Raw genomic sequence first — 27,140 nt, forward strand, 5'->3', positions numbered from 1 at the left:
TTTTTATTATTTCATTATTTCCATTCTACGTGACTTTACCGAAAGAACCAAGAAGATGAACCGTTGGAATACCTTATGCCAGAAAAAGTGTGTTGACCAGTGATAATCAGTAGGCTACCGTCACACACAAAGATACACACAGATACGCACAGACACACACACAAAGATACATAGCACAACACAGTGCGTGTGTACTGTGCGCACTCCTCAGCTAAGAAGCCGTCTCAACACCACTACCCGCACCATTCGCCACTAAGTGACGGTGACGTCTGCACGGTGCCTGTGCCAGGCTAGGTGCACTGAGACCACGTGACGTGTCGAAGGCTCGCTGCTGACAGGAGGTCTCGGGACAGACCCAGCAGGTGCCACGGGTTGGCTGACTGAGATGACCGGTAGATGCACCACCAGCTGTACCCCCTACTGTGCCAGGCTAGGTGCAGGAGGTCTCGGGCCAGACCCAGCAGGTGCCATGAATTGGCTGACTGAGATGACTGACAAATGCACCACCAGCTGTACCCCTACTGTGCCAACTTGCTGTATTTTAGCTGCCTGGGGCTCCGCTCGTTGTTGTGAGCATTGCTCCTCTGTCCTGTTGTTGTTGGAGGGTGACTTCCTCAAACTGCCCAGTAGCGTCCTTCACGAGCCTCCTCCACAGAGGCCGATCTTGACACCGCTGGAATCAGTCGTCGGCAAGTCCACTCAGCTCCACGTCCTCCCGTACCGCATCACTCCATCTCTTCTCCAGCCCGTGTCGTGCCGGTTTAGCCCCCTCGATCCGGCCACAACAGAAGTTTGCTTGAAGCATGCGGGCAATGGGGCCGTCCATAAATGACGTCACGAGATTTTGGACGATTTTTGACCCTCCCCCCCCTCGTCACAAAAAGTCAGACCCCCCCTCAAATATGACGTCACAAAGCTCTGCCCCTCCCCCCAAAAAACATATGCTTCAAATCGCTTTAAACTATTGTCATTGTAGTGCGTATTTAATGTGGCGCTGCACTCTGATGTTGTAGGAGAAAACATTTATTAAAAAGCCTATTTAATTAAGTAGAACGTGTTGTCTATATTTATTTAAAGTTGCGCATTTTGATGTGACGTCACATCTCTCAACACCCCCCCCCCCTAGGTGCGTGACGTCATTTATGGACGGCCCCTATGTGACCCAGCCAACGCGGCCTTGCCTCATCGGCTGCATGGCCTTCTGTGCGAGTGCGTGTTATCCAGACGAATTGCCTCAAGACAAGCAGAACTCTGGACCAGTTTTGGCAGTGTCTGATCTGCAGTCAGGATTGCTTGAAAGCAATGCTGGTGATTGGATAGACCTTTGCTTGTGTTTAACTTCTTTGGCACCGTACGTAGCCAATCGGAGGTACACGCTTGCGATGACGACTTTTTAGTATATTTTCATTTTTCCAGAAAAATCAGATTTCGGATATTTAGGCAAGTTCCACAATTTATTAGATTTTTGTACGTAAATGTATTACATCTTAATAACTTGCGAAATGCAGTCGTGTTTTACGTTTCACATTATTCATCACCGAATCTTTAACTCGACCATCGAGTTCCACCAGCAAAAGCCGTGATTTTAACGTGAACATTTTAATATCTTGAACCGTTTGAGCAACAAGGGGCGTCACCGCGACAGCGCATTTGGCGAAAAGGGCGTTACCGCCGTGGAGACGATGTCACTTCCTGTGATGGCACACACGAGTGATGTCACTTCCTGTGATGGCACACACATGAGCGATGTCACTTCCTGTGATGGCACACACATGAGTGATGTCACTTCCTGTGATGGCACACATGAGTGATGTCACTTCCTGTGCTGGCACACGTGAGTGATGACACTTCCTGTGATGGCACACACGTGAGTGATGTCACTTCCTGTGATGGCACACACGCGAGTGATGTCACTTCCTGTGATGGCACACACGCGAGTGATGTCACTTCCTGTGATGGCACACACACGAGTGATGTCACTTCCTGCGATGGCACACTAGTGATGTCACTTCCTGTGCTGGCACACGAGTGATGTCACTTCCTGTGATGGCACACACGAGTGATGTCACTTCCTGTGATGGCACACACGCGAGTGATGTCACTTCCTGTGATGGCACACACGCAAGTGATGTCACTTCCTGTGCTGGCACACACGCAAGTGATGTCACTTCCTGTGATGGCACACACGCGAGTGATGTCACTTCCTGTGATGGCACACACGCAAGTGATGTCACTTCCTGTGCTGGCACACACGCAAGTGATGTCACTTCCTGTGCTGGCACACACACACGTGAGTGATGTCACTTCCTGTGATGGCACACACGCGAGTGATGTCACTTCCTGTGATGGCACACACGCGAGTGATGTCACTTCCTGTGATGACACACTCGTGAGTGATGTCACTTCCTGTGCTGGCACGCACGTGAGTGATGTCACTTCCTGTGATGGCACACGCGAGCGATTTCACTTCCTTTGAAGTCATCGGTTTCGCGGTCACTTCCGGTAACATCACATTTTAGTAATCAATCCAAATCAATTCGATTTTCCAGATTATAATTAGCAATCTCGGTCCATTTTTTTCTCAGATGCAATCCAAAAATTATTAGAGCATCCATCATGCTGGCCTACCGATCCTCCTCTTAAACACGCAAACGTTGTCTCGGCATCAACCCGAGTTGGCCCAACGTTGCAGAATGTTTACTAGACCCTGTATATGTAACAGGGGCAGCAATCGAACCGAGGTCTGTTGGTCGTATTAAGCAGTACAAGGACCCACCATGATAAGGGTTCTTCTTACAGCACGCAGCCACGCGATTCAACACACAAAAAAAAGATCCCCTGTGTAGCCTACTGCACCAGGTACTCGCTTAAGGCTGAGTCGACCTAGAGGTGGCGCAAGACCGGTTCAGATATCACTTGCCACCGATGTTGGCTGAACTCAGGTTTGCCAGGGACACAGGCTTTAACCGCGCGCACGCACAACAACAACCGCCATTCGCCACTAAGTGGCGGTGATGTCACCACGACGCTTGTGCCAGGCCATGTGCATGTTGAGGCCACGTGAAGTGTCGAACGCCCGCTGGCACGGGTCGACTGAGATGACTGATGCACCGCCTGTGCCCCCTACTGTGCCAACTTGCTGTGCGCGCATGCCCACACACGTACACACACGCACACACACGCCCGCACACGCGCACGAACACACGCGCACACACGTACACGCGTACACACACAAATGTGCGCACACACACGTACACACACGTACACACACACAAATGTGCGCACACACACGTACACACATACACGTACACACACACACGCGCACACACACACACACAAGTGCCCACACGCACACGCGTACACACACACAAATGTGTGCACACATACACACACACACGTACACACACGTACACACACACAGACATCTTCATTTCAACCAATCCACATCATCGTCGTCTTCTTCATCATCTCCGAAGAGCGGAGGTGGTCCAGGTTTGTCAACAGGACTCTGAAAGAAACCACGAACACGATCGCTCGTTACTGCGCGTGCAAGCCCCCCCCCCCCGCACAGTAGCGGAGTAACGGTCGGCAGCGCCGCCCGATTTTCCATCTTCCGGGGCACGGCAGTGGAAACGATGGGGGGGAGTGGGGGGGGCGAGATTCTTAAACCACCCCAACTCCCCCCGGTGTTATAACGGTGTGTATTCTACGTTGTAACGGTGTGTTGCGTTATAACGGTGTGTGTTATAACGGTGTGTTGCGTTATAACGGTGTGTGTTCTGCGTTATAACGGTGTGAGCGTTCTGCGTTATAATGGTGCGTGTTCTGTGTTATAACGGTGTGTGTTATAACGGTGCGTTCTGCGTTATAATGGTGTGTGTTCTGTGTTATAACGGTGTGAGCATTCTGTGTTATAACGGTGTGTTCTGCGTTATAATGGTGTGTGTTATAACTGTGTGTTGTGTTATAACTGTGTGTTCTGTGTTATAACGGTGTGTTCTGCGTTATAACGGTGTGTGGTGTGTGTTATAACGGTGCGTTCTGCGTTATAACGGTGTGTTCTGCGTTATAACGGTGTGTGTGTTATAACGGTGTGTTCTGTGTTATAACGGTGTGTTCTGTGTTATAACGGTGTGTTCTGCGTTATAACGGTGTGTGTGTTATAATGGTGTGTTCTGTGTTATAACGGTGTGTTCTGCGTTATAACGGTGTGTTCTGTGTTATAACGGTGTGTGGTGTGTGTTATAACGGTGTGTGGTGTGTTTTAATGGTGTGTTCTGTGTTATAACGGTGCGTTCTGCGTTATAACGGTGTGTGAACACCGCCGCACGTTCAGCGAGGGACTGGCATCGCTTGGTCTACTCTTCCACGGCGACACTCACTCCGCTGTCGTCGCGCGAAACCTTCTTGTTGGGCGCCTCGTATGAGAAGAGGTTTCCATCTTCCTGCTCCTCATCATCATCATCCTTCTCATCGTCTCCCGCGGAAGATGGTGGCTGCCTGAGTCACAAACAAAGACAAAGATCCCCGAATAGCCTTACATAGACTGTTGGGACAAGGGCTGAGCCTACAGGCAAGTGTTAAGTCTATGGACAGTGTTGAGTCTATGGGTAGTGTCGAGTCTATGGGTCGTGTTGAGTCTATGGGCAGTGTTGAGTCTATGGGTAGTGTTGAGTCTATGGGTAGTGTTGAGTCTATGGGCAGTGTTGAGTCTATGGGTAGTGTTGAGTCTATGGGCAGTGTTGAGTCTATGGACAGTGTCGAGTCTATGGGTAGTGTTGAGTCTATGGGCAGTGTTGAGTCTATGGGTAGTGTTGAGTCTATGGGCAGTGTTGAGTCTATGGGCAGTGTTGAGTCTATGGGTAGTGTTGAGTCTATGGGCAGTGTTGAGTCTATGGGTAGTGTTGAGTCTATGGGTAGTGTCGAGTCTATGGGTAGTGTCGAGTCTATGGGCAGTGTTGAGTCTATGGGCAGTGTTGAGTCTATGGGCAGTGTTGAGTCTATGGGCAGTGTTGAGTCTATGGGCAGTGTTGAGTCTATGGGTAGTGTTGAGTCTATGGGTAGTGTCGAGTCTATGGGTAGTGTTGAGTCTATGGGCAATGTTGAGTCTATGGACAGTGTTGAGTCTATGGGCAGTGTTGAGTCTATGGACAGTGTTGAGTCTATGGACAGTGTTGAGTCTATGGGTAGTGTTGAGTCTATGGGCAGTGTTGAGTCTATGGGTAGTGTTGAGTCTATGGGTAGTGTCGAGTCTATGGGTAGTGTTGAGTCTATGGGCAGTGTTGAGTCTATGGGCAGTGTTGAGTCTATGGACAGTGTTGAGTCTATGGACAGTGTTGAGTCTATGGGTAGTGTTGAGTCTATGGGCAGTGTTGAGTCTATGGGTAGTGTCGAGTCTATGGGTAGTGTCGAGTCTATGGGTAGTGTTGAGTCTATGGACAGTGTTGAGTCTATGGGCAGTGTTGAGTCTATGGGCAGTGTTGAGTCTATGGGTAGTGTTGAGTCTATGGGTAGTGTTGAGTCTATGGGCAGTGTTGAGTCTATGGGCAGTGTTGAGTCTATGGGCAGTGTTGAGTCTATGGGTAGTGTCGAGTCTATGGGTAGTGTTGAGTCTATGGGCAGTATTGAGTCTATGGACAGTGTTGAGTCTATGGGCAGTGTTGAGTCTATGGGCAGTGTTGAGTCTATGGACAGTGTTGAGTCTATGGGCAGTGTTGAGTCTATGGGCAATGTTGAGTCTATGGGCAGTGTTGAGTCTATGGGCAGTGTTGAGTCTATGGACAGTGTTGAGTCTATGGACAGTGTTGAGTCTATGGGCAGTGTTGAGTCTATGGGCAGTGTTGAGTCTATGGGCAGTGTTGAGTCTATGGGCAGTGTTGAGTCTATGGACAGTGTTGAGTCTATGGGCAGTGTTGAGTCTATGGGCAATGTTGAGTCTATGGGCAGTGTTGAGTCTATGGGCAGTGTTGAGTCTATGGACAGTGTTGAGTCTATGGGCAGTGTTCAGTCTATGGGCAGTGTTGAGTCTATGGGTAGTGTTGAGTCTATGGGTAGTGTTGAGTCTATGGGCAGTGTTGAGTCTATGGGCAGTGTTGAGTCTATGGGTAGTGTTGAGTCTATGGGCAGTGTTGAGTCTATGGGCAGTGTTGAGTCTATGGGCAGTGTTGAGTCTATGGTGTAGTGTTGAGTCTATGGTGTAGTGTTACGTCAATCTTGGGCCGCAAAGAGGCGCTCGAAACATTCCGGCTTACTGCGGCATTCCGGCAACGCTCGTCGGCCGCTCGGGAACGCCGCTCCCCGCCTCCTCCCCGGCCGCTACCGTCACCGCCACCACCACCGTGGCGGCGGTGGTGGAGTTGGTGGTGGTGGTGGTGGTGACGGTTGTGGTGTCACATTCTCTCTCCGCTGCCATCCCTTCGGCGGCGCCGGCGGTTGGTTCCGAGGCTCCGTCTCCCGGCGACGGCGGTGCCTCCACCTCTTCCACCTCCACCTCCTTCACCTGCTCCACCTCCTCCAACTCCTCCACCTCCTCCACCTCCACCACCTTCACCTCCTCCACCACCTTCACCTCCTCCACCTCCTCCACCTCCTCCACTGCCGACGTCGTCGCAACGGACAGTGGAGCCGCGTCTTCGCGAGGCCGCGAGGCTCCTGTTGGCGACGTCACCGCTGGCGTTGGTGCTCCCCATCCCGGGCCCTTGGGGTTGGCACGGCGGGCGGTCGGGAGCGGTGTCCGACGTTTCGGGCTCGGAGGCCGGAACGGCGGCGGCGGCGGCGGAGGAGGAGGAATCGGAGACGCCGCGTTCGTCCGGCGACTCGGAGCCGCTCACGAGGCTGAGGGTCGTGGCCTTGTGTTGTCACGCACGCACGCACACACGTGTGTGTACACGCACACACACACACGCACACACGCACACATGTGTGTGTACACGCACACACACACACACGCACACGTGTGTACACGTACACACACACACACGCACACGTGTGTACACGCACACGCACACACACACACACGCACACGTGTGTGTACACGCACACACACATACACACGCACACGTGTGTACACGCACACACACATACACACGCACACGTGTGTACACGCACACACACACACGCACACGTGTGTACACGCACACACACACACGCACACGTGTGTACACGCACACACACGCACGACACACAGAGAACACGACACGGGGATCTGAAGGCATCTGTCAAAAGTGTGACGGCTGTGTGTGCAAGTGTGTGGTCATCGTGTGCCTGTGTGTGTGTGGCTGTGTGTGTGTGTGGCTGTGTGTGTGTGCCTGTGTGTGTGTGGCTTTGTGTGTGTGTGGCTGTGTGTGTGTGCCTGTGTGTGGCTGTGTGTGTGTGTGGCTGTGTGTGTGTGGCTGTGTGAGTGTGGCTGTGTGTGTGTGCCTGTGTGTGGCTGCGTGTGTGTTTGGCTGTGTGTGTGTGCCTGTGTATGGCTGTGCCTGTGTGTGGCTGTGTGTGTGGCTGTGTGTGTGTGCCTGTGTGTGGCTCTGTGTGTGTGGCTGTGTGTGTGTGCCTGTGTGTGGCTGTGTGTGTGTGTGTGTGGCAGTGTGTGTTTGGCTGTGTGTGTGTGCCTGTGTGTGGGTGTGTGTGTGTGTGGCTGTGTGTGGCTGTATGTGTGTGCCTGTGTGTGGCTGTGTGTGTGCCTGTGTGTGGCTTTATTTGTGAGAAGCGGTGGTGCAGCGGTCAGCGCGCATAGCGATTATCTGAACTGGTCCTGGGCTTCCCCTAGGTCGACTCAGCCTTAAATGAGTACCTAGCGCGGTGTGTAGTAAACATCGCCACTGGGGAGACAAAGGCGGCCGGGCGTGGTGCTGGCCCCCCACCCCCTCGTGTGCCGTGCCGGCCTTCATAGCCGCTGCTCGCTAACAGCACTTGCCCCGACAGTCTGTGTAAGGCTACACGGGGGACCTTTGCCTCTGTGGCACCTTGATTGTGTTCATGACGGTGGCGAGGATCATGCGGCCGCTGTACGTCCCCTCCAGGGTGAACTCGGAGCGCAGAGAGCGGAACACCCCGTTCATCACCTTCTTCACCTGCACAGGTGAACGTACACACACACACACGCACACACGCGCGCGCACGCAGGTGAACGTACACACACACACACGTACACACGCGCACGCACGCACGCAGGTGAACGTACACACACACACACGTACACACGCGCACGCACGCAGATGAACGTACACACACACACGTACACACGCGCGCAGGTGAACACACACGCAGAGATGAATACACACACACACGCAGAGATGAACTCACACACACAGGTGAACACACACGCAGAGATGAACACACACACAGGTGAACACACACACAGGTGAACACACGCAGAGATGAACACACACACAGGTGAACACACGTACAGATGAACACACACACACAGGTGAACACACGGAGACATGAACACACACACACACAGGTGAACACACACGCAGAGATGAACACACACACAGGTGAGCACACACACACACACAGGTGAACACACACACAGATGAACACACACACACAGGTGAACACACACACAGATGAACACACACAGGTGAACACACACACAGATGAACACACGCACAGATGAACACACACACACACAGGTGAACACACACACAGGTGAACACACACACAGGTGAACACACACACACAGGTGAACACACGCAGAGATGAACACACACACAGGTGAACACACGTACAGATGAACACACACACACAAGTGAACACACGGAGACATGAACACACACACACAGGTGAACACACACGCAGAGATGAACACACACACAGGTGAGCACACACACACAGGTGAACACACACACAGATGAACACACACACACACAGGTGAACACACACACAGATGAACACACACACAGGTGAACACACGGAGACATGAACACACACACACACAGGTGAACACACGTACAGATGAACACACAAGTGAACACACGGAGAGATGAACACACACACACAGGTGAACACACACACACAGGTGAACACACAGAGATGAACACACACACACACACAGGTGAACACACACACAGATGAACACACACACAGGTGAACACACACGCAGAGATGAACACAAACACACAGGTGAACACACGGAGACATGAACACACACACACAGGTGAACACACGTACAGATGAACACACACACAAGTGAACACACGGAGACATGAACACACACACACACAGGTGAACACACACACACAGGTGAACACACACACAGGTGAGCACACACACACAGGTGAACACACACCTCGGCGAGGGTGTCCGTGCTGCCGGCCTCCTGCTGCTGTTGCCGCTGGGCGTCCGCCGCCGTGAGGGCGAGCCGCGCTTCAAACTCGCGACGCATCTCCGCCGCTTTCAGCCGCAGGCCCGAGTACTGCAAAGACAAAGGTGCCCCACACACCGTGTAGCCTTAAGCAGACCGCTGGGGCAAGTGCTGTTCGCAGAGTAGCGGTGAAAGCCCGGTGCACGAGGGGGGGGGGGGGGGGGTGGTGGGTGGCCAGCACCACTGCAGGCGTACAAAGACAAAGATCCCCTGTGTAGCCTTGGTGGCGAGATGTTAACTACCTCGCCCGGTGCGCAGGAGATTGTAGGTTCCATCCCGGACATGAACCCCATGGTAGCTAGGAGATGTTAACTACCTCGCCTGGTGTAGAGGAGGTCGTGGGTTCAATCCTGACCCTGACGCCTGCTGCTGTATATGTGGAGTTTGCGTGTCTCTCTCTCATCATCATCACGGTGGCTAGGAGATGTTAACTACTTCGCCTGGTCTCCCCAGTGGCGATGTTCATCGCACACCATACCAGGTACTTATTTGAGTCGACCAACGGAAGGCCGCGGACCGGTTCTGATAATCGCCACTGGCGCTGGTGGTCGTGAGCGGGAATCGAACTTGGGTCGCCGGGTTGATAGCGCAGCTTGGCGCTGACCACTAACACTGTGACGGGATCTTTAAAGCCTGCTGAGAAGCAGGCGGCACGTGGTGGTAGTAGTCGTACTGTAGTAGTAGTCCCAGCAGCGGCATTTTTGGTTAATAAACACCGCAGCACTAACCAGGACGGCCTGCCGGATTCGAACTGTGAACATTTTGCAGACCGGCGGTGATAACGACGAAGATGCAGCAGCGGAATTGCATTGTACGAAATACTGCTGATGGCAAACATAAAGCTGCTTCTGCCGCTGATTATGATGATGATGCGGATGATGATGATGCTGCTGCTGATGCTGCTGATAATACTGCTGCTGATGCTGATGCTGCTGCTGATGATGATGATGCTGTTGCTGATAATGATAATGCATCTGCTGCTGCTGATGATGATGATGATGATTACCTTCTCTTGCCACAGCCGGGCCTCTTGATTCTCCGATTCGGCCGATCGCTCGCTCAACTCGTCCCGCTGCAGAGGGACGACAAAGATACGAAGCTCCCTCTGCGTCCACTCCGAATGATCCCCAACCCCCACTTAGACAGCCTCCTCCTCCTCCAAGTAACTAAGTTAGCACATCGGCAGTGGAGAGGCAACATCGGTGATGATGATGATGACGACGATGACGATGATTTGAGCGAGCGGCTGTAATCAAGCTTATTTTGCTGCTATATGAATGTCATGCCTGTCAACCCCTTATCAATGCCCGACCTTATCACAGAACAACTCAAAACCTTAGTGGTCACCCCGTGCCCCTCATAAATATCAACGTTCACCCCACAAAGTCCCATCACAAGGGAGAAACACAAACATAATAGAATTATATTTTTGTGCCCGTATCGCAACGGCTGTAGGACAGAGGTCGCAACCGAGTACCCGATACCCGTACCCTACCCGATACCCGGCTACCCGTACCCAGCCGGGTACGGGTACGGGTAGCCGTTTGTGACCCTGGTGCGACCGGGTACGGGTAGGCCGTGAGTCACTGGTGAGTCACCGTTTGTCACTCGTTTCGGGTAGGGTACGGGTACGGGTAGGGAACGGCTACCCGTACCCGGCCGGGTATGGGTACGGGTACCCATTTCCGACCCTGGTGCGGCCGGGTACGGGTACGGGTAAGGAATCAAAACCCGTGTGCGACCTCTGCTGTAGGACCAGAAAACTCAATTTCCCTGCACAAGAAAGAATATTGGGGTGAACCAAGATGGGTTGACATGGGTGTGGATATTCCACGCGACAAGGCCACTTTGTTGAGCCGATATAATTTGGCACTGACACCTCAGTGGGGCTTTGCCCGGTAGGAATGGGGATGTTTTAGCGTTGAGTTGGCATGTTTCAAAATATGCACAATCGGTTTTACCCGTTCTGGCAATTTTAAAATAAAAGGTTTATGTTAGACGTTTTAAAATCTCAACACGTGTTTCATTGCCGGAAAGGGCAAAACCTGTTTGTAGATTTGTTTTTTGGGTGATTTGTTTACATTTATTGTACTTTGCACTGCTATCGTGTTTGTGTGAATTGTGTTTGTGTTGTATTGTGTTTGTGTTGTATTGTGTGAATCGTGTTTGTGTGAATTGTGTTTGTGTTGTATTGTGTTTGTGTTGTATTGTGTGAATCGTGTTTGTGTTGTATTGTGTTTGTGTTGTATTGTGTTTGTGTTGTATTGTGTGAATCGTGTTTGTGTGAATTGTGTTTGTGTTGTATTGTGTGAATTGTGTTTGTGTTGTATTGTGTTTGTGTTGTGTTTGTGTGAATTGTGTTTGTGTGAATTGTGTTTGTGTTGTATTGTGTTTGTGTTGTATTGTGTGAATCGTGTTTGTGTGAATTGTGTTTGTGTTGTATTGTGTGAATTGTGTTTGTGTTGTGTTTGTGTGAATTGTGTTTGTGTGAATCGTGTTGGTGTTGTATTGTGTTTGTGTGAATTGTGTTTGTGTTGTATTGTGTTTGTGTTGTGTTTGTGTGAATTGTGTTTGTGTTGTGTTTGTGTGAATTGTGTTTGTGTTGTGTTTGTGTGAATTGTGTTTGTGTGAATCGTGTTTGTGTGAATAGTGTTTGTGTGAATTGTGTTTGTGTTGTATTGTGTTTGTGTTGTGTTTGTGTGAATTGTGTTTGTGTTGTGTTTGTGTGAATTGTGTTTGTGTTGTGTTTGTGTGAATTGTGTTTGTGTGAATCGTGTTTGTGTGAATAGTGTTTGTGTGAATTGTGTTCGTGTGAATTGTGTTTGTGTGAATCGTGTTTGTGTAAATTGTGTTTGTGTGAATTGTGTTTGTGTGAATTGTGTTTGTGTTGCGTTTGTGTGAATCGTGTTTGCTGTTGGGACCTTCTGACCCTATACCCCCCCTACTGGACATCTGTGGGAAACAAAAGAGGATTGCTCCTACCACAGTACTACGTCAACATTCTGATTCCCAAATCTGTACCTCGGTCTGGAAGCGAGCGGCCTTTTCCAGGAGGTCGTCCCTCTCTCTCCGCAGGGCGTCTCTCTCCGCCTGGAGCTTCTGCAGGGAGGCCGCCTGTTGCTCCTCCAACTCTGCACGCAGCGCAGACAGCTGAGACAAACACAGACAGAGACAAAGGTTGTCCCACTCCGCCGTGTAGCCTCAACAGAGGGACGGGGCAAGTGCTGTTAGCAGCGAGTAGCAGCTACCCATAGACTCAACACTGCCCATATACTCAACACTGCCCATAGACTCAACACTGCCCATAGACTCAACACTGCCCATAGACTCAACACTGCCCATAGACTCAACACTGCCCATAGACTCAACACTGCCCATAGACTCAACACTACCCATAGACTCAACACTGCCCATAGACTCAACACTGCCCATAGACTCAACACTGCCCATAGACTCAACACTGCCCATAGACTCAACACTACCCATAGACTCAACACTGCCCATAGACTCAACACTGCCCATAGACTCAACACTACCCATAGACTCAACACTGCCCATAGACTCAACACTACCCATAGACTCAACACTACCCATAGACTCAACACTGCCCATAGACTCAACACTGCCCATAGACTCAACACTGCCCATAGACAACACTGCCCATAGACTCAACACTACCCATAGACTCAACACTGTCCATAGACTCAACACTGCCCTAGACTCAACACTGCCCATAGACTCAACACTACCATAGACTCAACACTGTCATAGACTCAACACTACCATAGACTCAACACTGTCATAGACTCAACACTGTCATAGACTCAACACTGCCATAGACTCAACACTGCCATAGACTCAACACTGCCCGTAGACTCAACACTGTCCATAGACTCAACACTGCCCGTAGACTCAACACTGCCCGTAGACTCAACACTACTCATAGACTCAACACTGTCCATAGACTCAACACTGCCCATAGACTCAACACTGCCCATAGACTCAACACTGCACCATAGACTCAACACTGCCCATAGACTCAACACTGCCCATAGACTCAACACTGCCCATAGACTCAACACTGCCATAGACTCAACACTGCCCATAGACTCAACACTGCACCATAGACTCAACACTGCCCATAGACTCAACACTGCCCATAGACTCAACACTGCCCATAGACTCAACACTGCCCATAGACTCAACACTGCCCATAGACTAACACTGCACCATAGACTCAACACTGCCCATAGACTCAACACTGCATAGACTCAACACTGCCCATAGACTCAACACTGCCCATAGACTCAACACTGCCCATAGACTCAACACTGCCCATAGACTCAACACTGCCCATAGACTCAACACTGCACCACAGACTCAACACTGCCCATAGACTCAACACTGCCATAGACTAACACTGCCATAGACTCAACACTGCCCATAGACTCAACACTGCCCATAGACTCAACACTGCCCATAGACTCAACACTGCCCATAGACTCAACACTGCCATAGACTCAACACTGCCCATAGACTCAACACTGCCCATAGACTCAACACTGCCCATAGAAACACTGCCCATAGACTCAACACTGCCCATAGACTCAACACTGCCATAGACTCAACACTGCACCATAGACTCAACACTGCCCATAGACTCAACACTGCCCATAGAAACACTGCCCATAGACTCAACACTGCCCATAGACTCAACACTACCATAGACTCAACACTGCCCATAGACTCAACACTGCCCATAGACTCAACACTACCCATAGACTCAACACTACCATAGACTCAACACTGCCACCCATAGACTCAACACTGCCATAGACTCAACACTGCCCATAGACTCAACACTGCCCATAGACTCAACACTGCCCATAGACTCAACACTGCCATAGACTCAACACTGCCCATAGACTCAACACTGCCCATAGACTCAACACTGCCCATAGACTCAACACTGCCCATAGACTCAACACTGCCCATATACTCAACACTACCCATAGACTCACACTGCCCATAGACTCAACACTGCCCATAGACTCAACACTGCCCATAGACTCAACACTGCCCATAGACTCAACACTACCATAGACTCAACACTGCCCATAGACTCAACACTGCCATAGACTCAACACTGCCCATAGACTCAACACTGCCCATAGACTCAACACTGCCCATAGACTCAACACTGCCCATAGACTCAACACTACCATAGACTCAACACTGTCCATAGACTCAACACTGCCCACAGACTCAACACTCCCCATAGACTCAACACTGCCATAGACTCAACACTGCCCATAGACTCAACACTGCCCATAGACTCAACACTACCCATAGACTCAACACTGCCCATAGACTCAACACTGCCCATAGACTCAACACTGCCCATAGACTCAACACTGCCCATAGACTCAACACTGCCCATAGACTCAACACTGCCCATAGACTCAACACTGCCCATAGACTCAACACTGCCATAGACTCAACACTGCCCATAGACTCAACACTGCCCATAGACTCAACACTGCACCATAGACTCAACACTGCCCATAGACTCAACACTCCATAGACTCAACACTGCCCATAGACTCAACACCCATAGACTCAACACTGCCCATAGACTCAACACTGCCCATAGACTCAACACTGCCCATAGACTCAACACTGCCATAGACTCAACACTACATAGACTCAACACTACATAGACTCAACACTGCCCATAGACTCAACACTGCCCATAGACTCAACACTACCATAGACTCAACACTGCCATAGACTCAACACTGCCCATAGACTCAACACTGCCCATAGACTCAACACTGCCCATAGACTCAACACTGCCCATAGACTCAACACTGCCCATAGACTCAACACTGCCCATAGACTCAACACTGCCCATAGACTCAACACTGCCCATAGACTCAACACTGCCCATAGACTCAACACTGCCCATAGACTCAACACTGCCCATAGACTCAACACTGCCCATAGACTCAACACTGCCCATAGACTCAACACTGCCAATAGACTCAACACTGCCAATAGACTCAACAACTACCCATAGACTCAACACTGCCCATAGACTCAACACTGCCAATAGACTCAACACGATAGACTCAACACTGCCCATAGACTCAACACTGCCCATAGACTCAACACTGCCCATAGACTCAACACTGCCCATAGACTCAACACTGCCCATAGACTCAACACTGCCCATAGACTCAACACTGCCCATAGACTCAACACTGCCAATAGACTCAACACTGCCCATAGACTCAACACTGCCCATAGACTCAACACTGCCCATAGACTCAACACTGCCCATAGACTCAACACTGCCCATAGACTCAACACTGCCCATAGACTCAACACTGCCCATAGACTCAACACTGCCCATAGACTCAACACTGCCCATAGACTCAACACTGCCCATAGACTCAACACTGCCCATAGACTCAACACTGCCCGCACTGTGGCACACGAGGACGGTGGGTGGCCAGCGCCACGCCCGGCCGCCTTTGTCTCCCCAGTGGCGATGTTCACTACTCACCGCACCAGCTACTCGATTGAGTCGACCAATGTGAGGCCCAGGACCGGTTCAGATACCCACCGAAGCTCCCGTTATACCTTCACCCCGACCCCCCGTGACCCCCCGCGACCCCCCGCTACCCCCCGTGACCCCCCGTGACCCCCCCCCCGGTGCCACCTGCTGGGTTTGGGGGCCCCTCTGCAGCTGCTCCCGGAGCGCGAGCAGCTGGGCGTCGTGCGCCAGCCGCAGCTCCTCGCACCGGCGCTCGTCGTCGTCGTCGGCGCGGCGCCGCTCGCGCTCCAGCGAGGCCTGCGCCACGCGCAGAGGCAGAGGTCACGGGGGAGAGGGGGACGGGAGACGCGGGGAGAGACACGGGGGGACGCGGGGAGACACACGGGGAGACACACGGGGAGACGACACACGGGGAGAAGACACACGGGGGAGACGCGGGAAGACACAAGGGGGGAGACGCGGGGAGACATATGGGGAGACACACGGGGAGACACATGGGGAGATGCATGGGAGATACAGGGCACACACGGGGAGACACGCGGGGGGAGAGACGCGGGGAGAGATACGGGGAGAGACGCGGGGAGACAGATGGGGAGACACACGGGGAGACGCAGGGAGATGCATGGGAGACACAGGGCACACACGGGGAGACACGGGGGACACACGAGGAGACGCACGGTGGGACAAACATGGGGAGACACACGGGGAGACACACGGGGGGAGACACGGGGAGACACACGGGGAGACATGTGGGGAGACACACGGGGAGACACACGGGGAGACACGTGGGGAGACGCACAGAGAGACGCGGGAGGAGACGTGGGGAGACACACGGGGAGACACACGGGGGGAGACACGTGGGGAGACGCACAGAGAGACGCGGGGGGAGACGTGGGGAGACACACGGGGACACGCAGGGAGATGCAGGGAGACACACGGTGGGACAAACATGGAAAGACACACGGGGGAGGGGGGGAGGGGGGGGTGGGGGTCACCTTTTCGACGGCCGCCTTGCTGTCACGGAGCTCTCCGACCTCCTGCTGCAGCGTCTGCGTGCCGAGCCGCGTCTCGTGGAGCTGAGCTCGCTCGCACCGCAGCGCCTCCTGGGAGCGGCGCAGCTCCTCCCGCACGGCTGGGCAACAGCAGCAGCAGGAGCAGCAGCAGCAGTAGCAGCAGCAGGAGCAGCAGCAGCAGCAGCAGTAGCAGCAGCAGGAGCAGCAGCAGCAGCAGTAGTAGTAGCAGTAGCAGCAGCAGCAGTAGTAGCAGCAGTAGCAGCAGCAGTAGCAGCAGTAGTAGTAGCAGCAGTAACAGTAGTAGCAGCAGCAGTAGTAGCAGCAGCAGCAGTAGCAGCAGCGGCAGCAGCAGCAGCAGCAGTAGTAGCAGCAGCAGCAGTAGTAGCAGCAGCAGCAGCAATATCCGCAGCAGCAGCGGCAGCAGCAGCAGCAGTAGTAGCAGCAGCAGTAGTAGCAGCAGCAGCAGTAGCAGCAGCAGCAGCAGTAGTAGCAGCAGCAATATCCGCAGCAGCAGCGGCAGCAGCAGCAGCAGTAGTAGCAGCAGCAGCAGTAGTAGTAGCAGCAGCAGCAGTAGCAGCAGCAGCAGCAGTAGTAGCAGCAGCAGCAGTAGTAGCAGCAGCAGCAATATCCGCAGCAGCAGCGGCAGCAGCAGCAGCAGTAGAAGTCGCAGCAGCAGCGGCAGCAGCAGTAGCAGCAGCAGTAGCAGCAGCAGCGTCATCCTCGTCATCAACTCCATTGTCGTCATCATCGTCATCAACTCCATCCTCGCCATCCTCGTCATCATCGTCATCATCGTCATCATCGTCATCAACTCTACCGTCATCATCGTCGTCATCAGCTCCATCGTCATCATCGTCATCAATTCCACTGTCTCCACGCGCCCACCACCCCTCCCCCCCCCCCCAGGGCCGGGGCGACCTCCTCACCGCTCAGCTGCTCCCCCAGCTCCACCACCTCCGCCCCCCGTGCCGCCGCCTCCGCCTGGGCTCCCTGCAGGCGGCCGTCCGCCTCCTGCTGCTGCGAGCGGCTGGCAGCCAGCTGCCCCTGGGCACCCGTCAGCTGGGCAGTCACCTGGGCCAGCGCCTCCGTGAGCCGGGCCTGGGACGCGGAGGAGGGAGGGGGGAGGTGGAAGGGGGAGGAGGAGGGAAGAGGAAGAGGGAGGAGGGAGGAGGGAGGAGGGAGGAGGGAGGGAGGAGGGGGGAAGAGGAGGAGGAGGGAGGAGGAGGGAGGAGGGGGGAAGAGGAAGAGGGAGGAGGGAGGAGGAGGAGGAGGAGGGAGGAGGGGGGAAGAGGAAGAGGGAGGAGGGAGGAGGGAGGAGGAGGGAAGAGGAGGAGGAGGGAGGAGGCAGGGGAAGAGGAAGAGGGAGGAGGGAGGAGGAGGGGATGGAGGAGGGGGATGGAGGAGGGAGGGAAAAGGAGGAGGGAAGAGGGGGGAGGAGGGAGGAGGGAGGAGGAGGAAAAGGAGGGAGGAGGAGGGAAGAGGAGAGAAGAGGAGGGAGGAGCGAGGAGGGAGAAGGGAGGAGGGAGGGAGGGAAGAGGGGGGAGGGAAGAGGGGGGAGGGGGGAGGAGGGAGGAGGCAGCAGCGTTGAGCCTCCTGGAAGAACGACACACAAATCGCGACTCTGCATCGGCGGCGTCCCCGTCGCGCCCCTTAATGTTGTGTCGCCGGTAACCGCACGGGGGAAGAAAATCGGTAATTACCGGTTATTATAACCGGTACCAACCGGTTATTACCGGGGTTTGCCGCACGCATCGAAACGTCTGGGTCGGAAACCAAAAGACATGAAAAGTTATTTATTTATCTATATTTACTTATTGTTTTACCAGGTAAGGCCTCACTGAGCTGCTACGTAGCTCTTTATCAGACGCGACGTCATCGTCATCATCATCGTCATCATCGTCATCGTCGTCGTTATCATCGTCGTCATCGTCGTCGTCATCATCGTCGTCATCATCGTCGTCGTCGTCCTCATCGTCGTCGTCATCGTAGTCATCATCATCGTCATCATCATCGTCATCATCATCATCGGTCATCATCATCGTCGTCATCATCATCGTCATCATCATCGTCATCATCTCGTCGTCATCGTCGTATTCATCGTCGTCGTCGTCATCGTCGTCATCATCGTCAACGTCGCGTGGAGATTTACAGCAGCAGGCGTCAGGGTCGGGATCGAACCCACGACCTCCTGTATACCATGCGAGGTAGTTAACATCTCCTAGCCACTGTGATGATGATGAGAGAGAGAGAGAGACACGCAAACTCCAAATATACAGCAGCAGGCGTCAGGGTCGGGATCGAACCCACGGCCTCCTGCACACCAGGCGAGGTAGTTAACATCTCCTAGCCACCGTGATGATGATGAGAGAGACACGCAAACTCCAAATATACAGCAGCAGGCATCAGGGTCGGGATTGAACCCACGACCTCCTGTACACCAGGCGAGGTAGTTAACATCTCCTAGCCACCGTGATGATGATGAGAGAGAGACACGCAAACTCCAAATATACAGCAGCAGCCGTCAGGGTCGGGATCGAACCCACGACCTCCTGTACACCAGGCGAGGTAGTTAACATCTCCTAGCCACCGTGATGATGATGAGAGAGAGACACGCAAACTCCAAATATACAGCAGCAGGCGTCAGGGTCGGGATCGAACCCACGACCTCCTGCATACCAGGCGAGGTAGTCAACATCTCCTAGCCACCGTGATGGTTTGTCTCACCTGTGCGTGGGACACCTGCGGTGCGGGCGCATGAGCCGAGAGAGAGAGAGACAGGGGGAGAGAGAGTCATCGTTATCGGAGGCGATGCCCGTGTGGTACAACGTGGCGGAGGAGGAGGAGGTGGGGGAGGGGAGGAGGAGGGAGGGGGGGAGGGGGGAGGGGGGGAGGGGTGGAGGGGTGGGGGGGCTTCGGTGATACGGTTATGGTGGTAAGGAATGATACGGTTAGGATGTGAGGAGTGATATGGTTGGGTGAAGGGTGATACGGACAGAGTAAGGAGTCAGTTTCACACGTAGCAGGCTTTCGCGACCAATATTATTAATAATCAACGTTTTTGGGTTTAGATCGCGTTATTTATAAATGTGTCGTAACCCTCCACCACCCATTCTGGCGAATTGCCCGATGATGCTGGATGCAATTACCAGCGAAATGTCGTGCTACTCAAATTGTAAATGTTGTGGTTTCACGCTTCGACACACCGGTGTGCTAAAGCAGCGAACTATTTGTCTTTTGTCAACGTGACACTTTTTTACCGATTGGCCATGTCGGGTGGTGGAGGGTTACGACACATTTATAAATAGCGCGATCTGACCCCAAAAACGTTCATTATGAAGAGTAAGGAGTGATACGGACAGAGTAAGGAGTGATACGATAAGGGTTAGGAGTGATACGGACAGGGTGACGAGTGATACGGACAGGGTTAGGAGTGATACGGACAGGGTGACGAGTGATACGGACAGGGTGATGAGTGATACGGAGAGGGTGATGAGTGATACGGACAGGGTTAGGAGTGATACGGAGAGGGTGATGAGTGATACGGAGAGGGTGATGAGTGATACGGACAGGGTTAGGAGTGATACGGACAGGGTGATGAGTGATACGGACAGGGTGACGAGTGATACGGACAGGGTTAGGAGTGATACGGACAGGGTGACGAGTGATACGGACAGGGTGAGGAGGGATACGGACAGGGTGATGAGTGATACGGACAGGGTGAGGAGTGATACGGACAGGGTGATGAGTGATACGGACAGGGTTAGGAGTGATACGGACAGGGTTAGGAGTGATACGGACAGGGTGATGAGTGATACGGACAGGGTGAGGAGTGATACGGACAGGGTGATGAGTGATACGGACAGGGTGAGGAGTGATACGGACAGGGTGATGAGTGATACGGACAGGGTGAGGAGTGATACGGACAGGGTGACGAGTGATACGGACAGGGTGATGAGTGATACGGACAGGGTGACGAGTGATACGGACAGGGTGATGAGTGATACGGACAGGGTTAGGAGTGATACGGACAGGGTGAGGAGTGATACGGACAGGGTGATGAGTGATACGGACAGGGTTAGGAGTGATACGGACAGGGTGATGAGTGATACGGACAGGGTGACGAGTGATACGGACAGGGTGAGGAGTGATACGGACAGGGTGATGAGTGATACGGACAGGGTGAGGAGTGATACGGACAGGGTGATGAGTGATACGGACAGGGTTAGGAGTGATACGGACAGGGTTAGGAGTGATACGGACAGGGTGATGAGTGATACGGACAGGGTGAGGAGTGATACGGACAGGGTGATGAGTGATACGGACAGGGTGAGGAGTGATACGGACAGGGTGATGAGTGATACGGACAGGGTGAGGAGTGATACGGACAGGGTGACGAGTGATACGGACAGGGTGATGAGTGATACGGACAGGGTGATGAGTGATACGGACAGGGTGACGAGTGATACGGACAGGGTGATGAGTGATACGGACAGGGTGACGAGTGATACGGACAGGGTGATGAGTGATACGGACAGGGTGAGGAGTGATACGGACAGGGTGATGAGTGATACGGACAGGGTTAGGAGTGATACGGACAGGGTTAGGAGTGATACGGACAGGGTGATGAGTGATACGGACAGGGTGAGGAGTGATACGGACAGGGTGATGAGTGATACGGACAGGGTGAGGAGTGATACGGACAGGGTGATGAGTGATACGGATAGGGTGAGGAGTGATACGGACAGGGTGACGAGTGATACGGACAGGGAGATGAGTGATACGGACAGGGTGATGAGTGATACGGACAGGGTGACGAGTGATACGGACAGGGTGATGAGTGATACGGACAGGGTGACGAGTGATACGGACAGGGTGATGAGTGATACGGACAGGGTTAGGAGTGATACGGACAGGGTGAGGAGTGATACGGACAGGGTGACGAGTGATACGGACAGGGTGATGAGTGATACGGACAGGGTGATGAGTGATACGGACAGGGTGATGAGTGATACGGACAGGGTTAGGAGTGATACGGACAGGGTGACGAGTGATACGGACAGGGTTAGGAGTGATACGGACAGGGTGAGGAGTGATACGGACAGGGTGATGAGTGATACGGACAGGGTTAGGAGTGATACGGACAGGGTGATGAGTGATACGGACAGGGTTAGGAGTGATACGGACAGGGTGATGAGTGATACGGACAGGGTGATGAGTGATACGGACTGGGTGATGAGTGCTACCTTGTCTTGTTCCAGGGTGAGCACTCGCCCTTGGTTCTGTTCCGTCGTGTTCTTGAACGAGTCGTTCCTCTGCTCAAGCAGAAGATTACTCTGCTCCACATACCTGCAAACAAAGACAAAGATCCCCCCCACAAGCGTGTAGCCTCAATAAGCCTGTTGGGGCAAGTGCCTTTGGCGAGTAGCAGCACAAATTTCTAGATTTCGATTTAAAGCTTTCGTGACTGCAGGGATTCATCTTCTCGGTTCTTTCGGTAAAGTCACGTAGAAGGGAAGAAATATAATAATTATTTTATTATATTATATTATTATATTATTTTATTATATTATTTTATTATGTTTTATTTTTATTATTTTATTACTTCCCTTCTACGTGACTTTACTGAAAGAACCAAGAAGATGAAACTTTTAGATTTGAAGCTTTCGTGACTGCAAGGATTCATACTCTTAGGTTTTAATTTCGGTAAAGGAATGTAGTTAAAAAAATTAATAAAAATAAAATAGTAATAAATGAAAATAACTAAATTAAATCACGACGTCATCAGGTGTACGGTAATTTTACTGGAGCAGTTACACCTGATGACGGAGGCTTGTGTTGCTTCCGAAAACGTAGTGATTTAATGTAGTTATTTTCATTTGTTATTATTGTATTCTATTATTTTACCTACGTGACTTTACCGAAGAAAACCAAAGAGCAGCACAAACACACACGTGTGTAATCACGTGTGTGGTCACGCGTGTGGTCACGCGTGTAATCACGTGTGTGGTCACGCGTGTGGTCACGCGTGTGGTCACGCGTGTGGTCACGCGTGTGGTCACGCGTGTGGTCACGCGTGTGGTCACGCGTGTAATCACGCGTGTGGTCACGCGTGTGGTCACGCGTGTGGTCACGCGCGTGGTCACGCGCGTGATCACGTGCGTAATCACGTGCGTAGTCACCTGTGTGGTCACGTGTGTGATCACGTGTGTAATTACGTGCGTGGTCACGTGCGTGGTCACGTGCGTGGTCACGTGCGTGGTCACGTGCGTGGTCACGTGCGTGGTCACGTGCGTGGTCACGTGCGTGGTCACGTGTGTGGTCACGACCACGGCGTGAATCGAGGACCTCTGGTTTCTCTGCAGCAGATCGCCGATCTTCTCGTTCTGCTGCTCGATCTTGCCGCTCCTCTCCAGCACCTCCTGCTTCAAGCGCTCATTCTCCTGCAAGCCCCACCGTCATAACGACAACAACAACAACTATTTACAACCCATTCATGGGGTAGAGTCAACCTATGTGTAACGGGTTCCGGAGACACTTGTAGAGGTAACTTCTTTATTACAATACAACACTCCAACAGTCCTGATACTCTGTTACAGCCTAGGTACACAGCCTAGCTACACAGCCTAGATACTCTAGATACTCTACTCTGGCTACGCTCTGGACTCGCCCTCACAAGGTCGTAGAGTCGGGAGTTCCAGAGTCCCAGCGCTGGCTCTCACAGCCTCACAGGGTCTTCAGATGGCTGGTCGTGGGTCTTGGGTCTTGAGTTACAACTGGGCCCCGATCGTCCAGGGAGCTCTCCTTTTATGCCTGGTCCAACGAGGGGTGGGGCCGTGTGCGCCACCAGACATCCCACAGAGCACACACAGCCCTCCCCCCCGTTGGCGGCGCCAAAAGGCTTAAGCGCCTGGGAACCCAGCGCCTGGCGCCCAGAGGCTTAAGCGTCTGGACCCCCTGGGAACCCAGCGCCTGGCGCCCAGAGGCTTAAGCGTCTGGACCCCCTGGGAACCCAGTGCCTGGCGCCCAGAGGCTTAAGCGTCTGGACCCCCTGGGAACCCAACGCCTGGCGCCCAGAGGCTTAAGCGTCTGGACCCCCTGGGAACCCAGCGCCTGGCGCCCAGAGGCTTAAGCGTCTGGACCCCCTGGGAACCCAGTGCCTGGCGCCCAGAGGCTTAAGCGTCTGGACCCCCTGGGAACCCAACGCCTGGCGCCCAGAGGCTTAAGCGTCTGGACCCCCTGGGAACCCAACGCCTGGCGCCCAGAGGCTTAAGCGTCTAGACCCCCTGGGAACCCAGCGCCTGGCGCCCAGAGGCTTAAGCGTCTAGACCCCCTGGGAACCCAACGCCTGGCGCCCAGAGGCTTAAGTGTCTGGACCCCCTGGGAACCCAACGCCTGGCGCCCAGAGGCTTAAGCGTCTGGACCCCCTGGGAACCCAACGCCTGGCGCCCAGAGGCTTAAGTGTCTGGACTCGCCTGGGATCCCAGAGCCCCCAGCAGCCCCTCCCTTCTTATGTCACTACATATGGACAGGCTTCGAGGCTGACCCGGCCATCACGCACCACTCTACACGTGCCGCCGGTTTGCCGAAAATATCACCGACGTTCCACCACCTAGCCTCACCGGAGACTACCACGTGGCTTAACGATCTCTACGAAGAGCCTGTGACAGACTGTTGAGGGCAAGTGCTGGTCGTAGCAGAGGTCGCAAACGGGTTTTGATTCCCTACCCGTACCCGTACCCTACCCGTACCCGTACCCTACCCGTACCCGTACCCTACCCGTACCCGTACCCTACCCGTACCCGTACCCTACCCGTACCCGTACCCTACCCGTACCCGTACCCTACCCGTACCCGTACCCGTACCCCTACCCGTACCCTACCCGTACCCGTACCCTACCCGTACCCGTACCCTACCCGTACCCTACCCGTACCCGTACCCGTACCCTACCCGTACCCGTACCCTACCCGTACCCGTACCCTACCCGTACCCGTACCCTACCCGTACCCGTACCCTACCCGTACCCGTACCCTACCCGTACCCGTACCCTACCCGTACCCGTACCCGTACCCGTACCCGTACCCTACCCGTACCCGTACCCTACCCGTACCCGTACCCGGCCGTACCCGTACCCGGCCGTACCCGTACCCTACCCGTACCCGTACCCTACCCGTACCCGTACCCTACCCGTACCCGGCCGTACCCGTACCCGGCCGGGTAAGTCTGCCCATAGACTCAACACTGCCCATAGACTCAACACTGCCCATAGACTCAACACTACCCATAGACTCAACACTGCCCATAGACTCAACACTACCCATAGACTCAACACTGCCCATAGACTCAACACTACCCATAGACTCAACACTACCCATAGACTCAACACTGCCCATAGACTCAACACTGCCCATAGACTCAACACTGCCCATAGACTCAATACTACCCATAGACTCAACACTGCCCATAGACTCAACACTACCCATAGACTCAACACTGCCCATAGACTCAATACTACCCATAGACTCAACACTGCCCATAGACTCAACACTACCCATAGACTCAACACTGCACCATAGACTCAACACTACCCATAGACTCAACACTACCCATAGACTCAACACTACCCATAGACTCAACACTGCCCATAGACTCAACACTGCCCATAGACTCAATACTACCCATAGACTCAACACTGCCCATAGACTCAACACTACCCATAGACTCAACACTGCCCATAGACTCAACACTGCCCATAGACTCAATACTACCCATAGACTCAACACTGCCCATAGACTCAACACTACCCACAGACTCAACACTACCCATAGACTCAACACTGCCCATAGACTCAATACTACCCATAGACTCAACACTGCCCATAGACTCAACACTACCCATAGACTCAACACTGCACCATAGACTCAACACTACCCATAGACTCAACACTACCCATAGACTCAACACTACCCATAGACTCAACACTACCCATAGACTCAATACTGCCCATAGACTCAACACTGCCCATAGACTCAACACTGCCCATAGACTCAACACTACCCATAGACTCAATACTACCCATAGACTCAACACTGCCCATAGACTCAACACTACCCATAGACTCAACACTGCACCATAGACTCAACACTACCCATAGACTCAACACTACCCATAGACTCAACACTGCCCATAGACTCAATACTGCCCATAGACTCAACACTGTCCATAGACTCAACACAACCCATAGACTCAACACTACCCATAGACTCAACACTGCCCATAGACTCAACACTGCCCATAGACTCAACACTACCCATAGACTCAACACTGCCCATAGACTCAACACTGCCCATAGACTCAACACTGCCCATAGACTAAACACTGCCCATAGACTCAAGACTACCCATAGACTCAACACTGCCCATAGACTCAACACTGCCCATATACCTAACACTGCCCATAGACTCAACACTGCCCACAGACTCAACACTGCCCATAGACTCAACACTGCCCCTTAGACTTAACACTACCCATAGACTCAACACTGCCCATAGACTCAATACTACCCATAGACTCAACACTGCCCATAGACTCAACACTACCCATAGACTCAACACTGCACCATAGACTCAACACTACCCATAGACTCAACACTACCCATAGACTCAACACTACCCATAGACTCAACACTACCCATAGACTCAACACTACCCATAGACTCAATACTGCCCATAGACTCAACACTGTCCATAGACTCAACACAACCCATAGACTCAACACTACCCATAGACTCAACACTGCCCATAGACTCAACACTGCCCATAGACTCAACACTACCCATAGACTCAACACTGCCCATAGACTCAACACTGCCCATAGACTCAACAATGCCCATAGACTCAACACTGCCCATAGACTAAACACTGCCCATAGACTCAACACTGCCCATAGACTCAACACTGCCCATAGACTCAACACTGCCCATATACCTAACACTGCCCATAGACTCAACACTGCCCACAGACTCAACACTGCCCATAGACTCAACACTGCCCCTTAGACTTAACACTACCCATAGACTCAACACTGCCCATAGACTCAACACTGCCCATAGACTCAACACTGCCCATAGACTCAACACTGCCCATATACTCAACACTGCCCATAGACTCAACACTGCCCACAGACTCAACACTGCCCATAGACTCAA

The 27,140-nt window shown here is 52.8% G+C and overlaps 1 protein-coding gene across 1 annotated transcript in view; it reads right to left on the bottom strand.

Annotated features, from left to right (window-relative positions):
• Positions 1–1,434: 1,434 nt before the first annotated feature.
• The window catches only part of FKBP15 (FKBP prolyl isomerase family member 15), a 54,557-nt gene continuing 28,851 nt past the window's right edge, over positions 1,435–27,140 (bottom strand). Inside the window, 14 exon segments of the mRNA XM_061578800.1 lie at positions 1,435–3,508; positions 4,383–4,500; positions 6,252–6,562; positions 6,564–6,848; positions 7,962–8,069; positions 9,290–9,415; positions 10,371–10,436; positions 12,386–12,514; positions 16,089–16,220; positions 16,919–17,055; positions 17,863–18,034; positions 19,661–19,675; positions 22,180–22,282; positions 23,282–23,376. Coding sequence (XP_061434784.1) covers positions 3,428–3,508; positions 4,383–4,500; positions 6,252–6,562; positions 6,564–6,848; positions 7,962–8,069; positions 9,290–9,415; positions 10,371–10,436; positions 12,386–12,514; positions 16,089–16,220; positions 16,919–17,055; positions 17,863–18,034; positions 19,661–19,675; positions 22,180–22,282; positions 23,282–23,376 — 1,878 coding nt within the window. The 3' untranslated portion in view covers positions 1,435–3,427.

This window comes from Lethenteron reissneri, chromosome 67, assembly GCF_015708825.2.
Source record: "Lethenteron reissneri isolate LAM-NWPU_2019-01 chromosome 67, ASM1570882v1, whole genome shotgun sequence".
Taxonomy (NCBI): Eukaryota; Metazoa; Chordata; class Hyperoartia; order Petromyzontiformes; family Petromyzontidae; genus Lethenteron; species Lethenteron reissneri.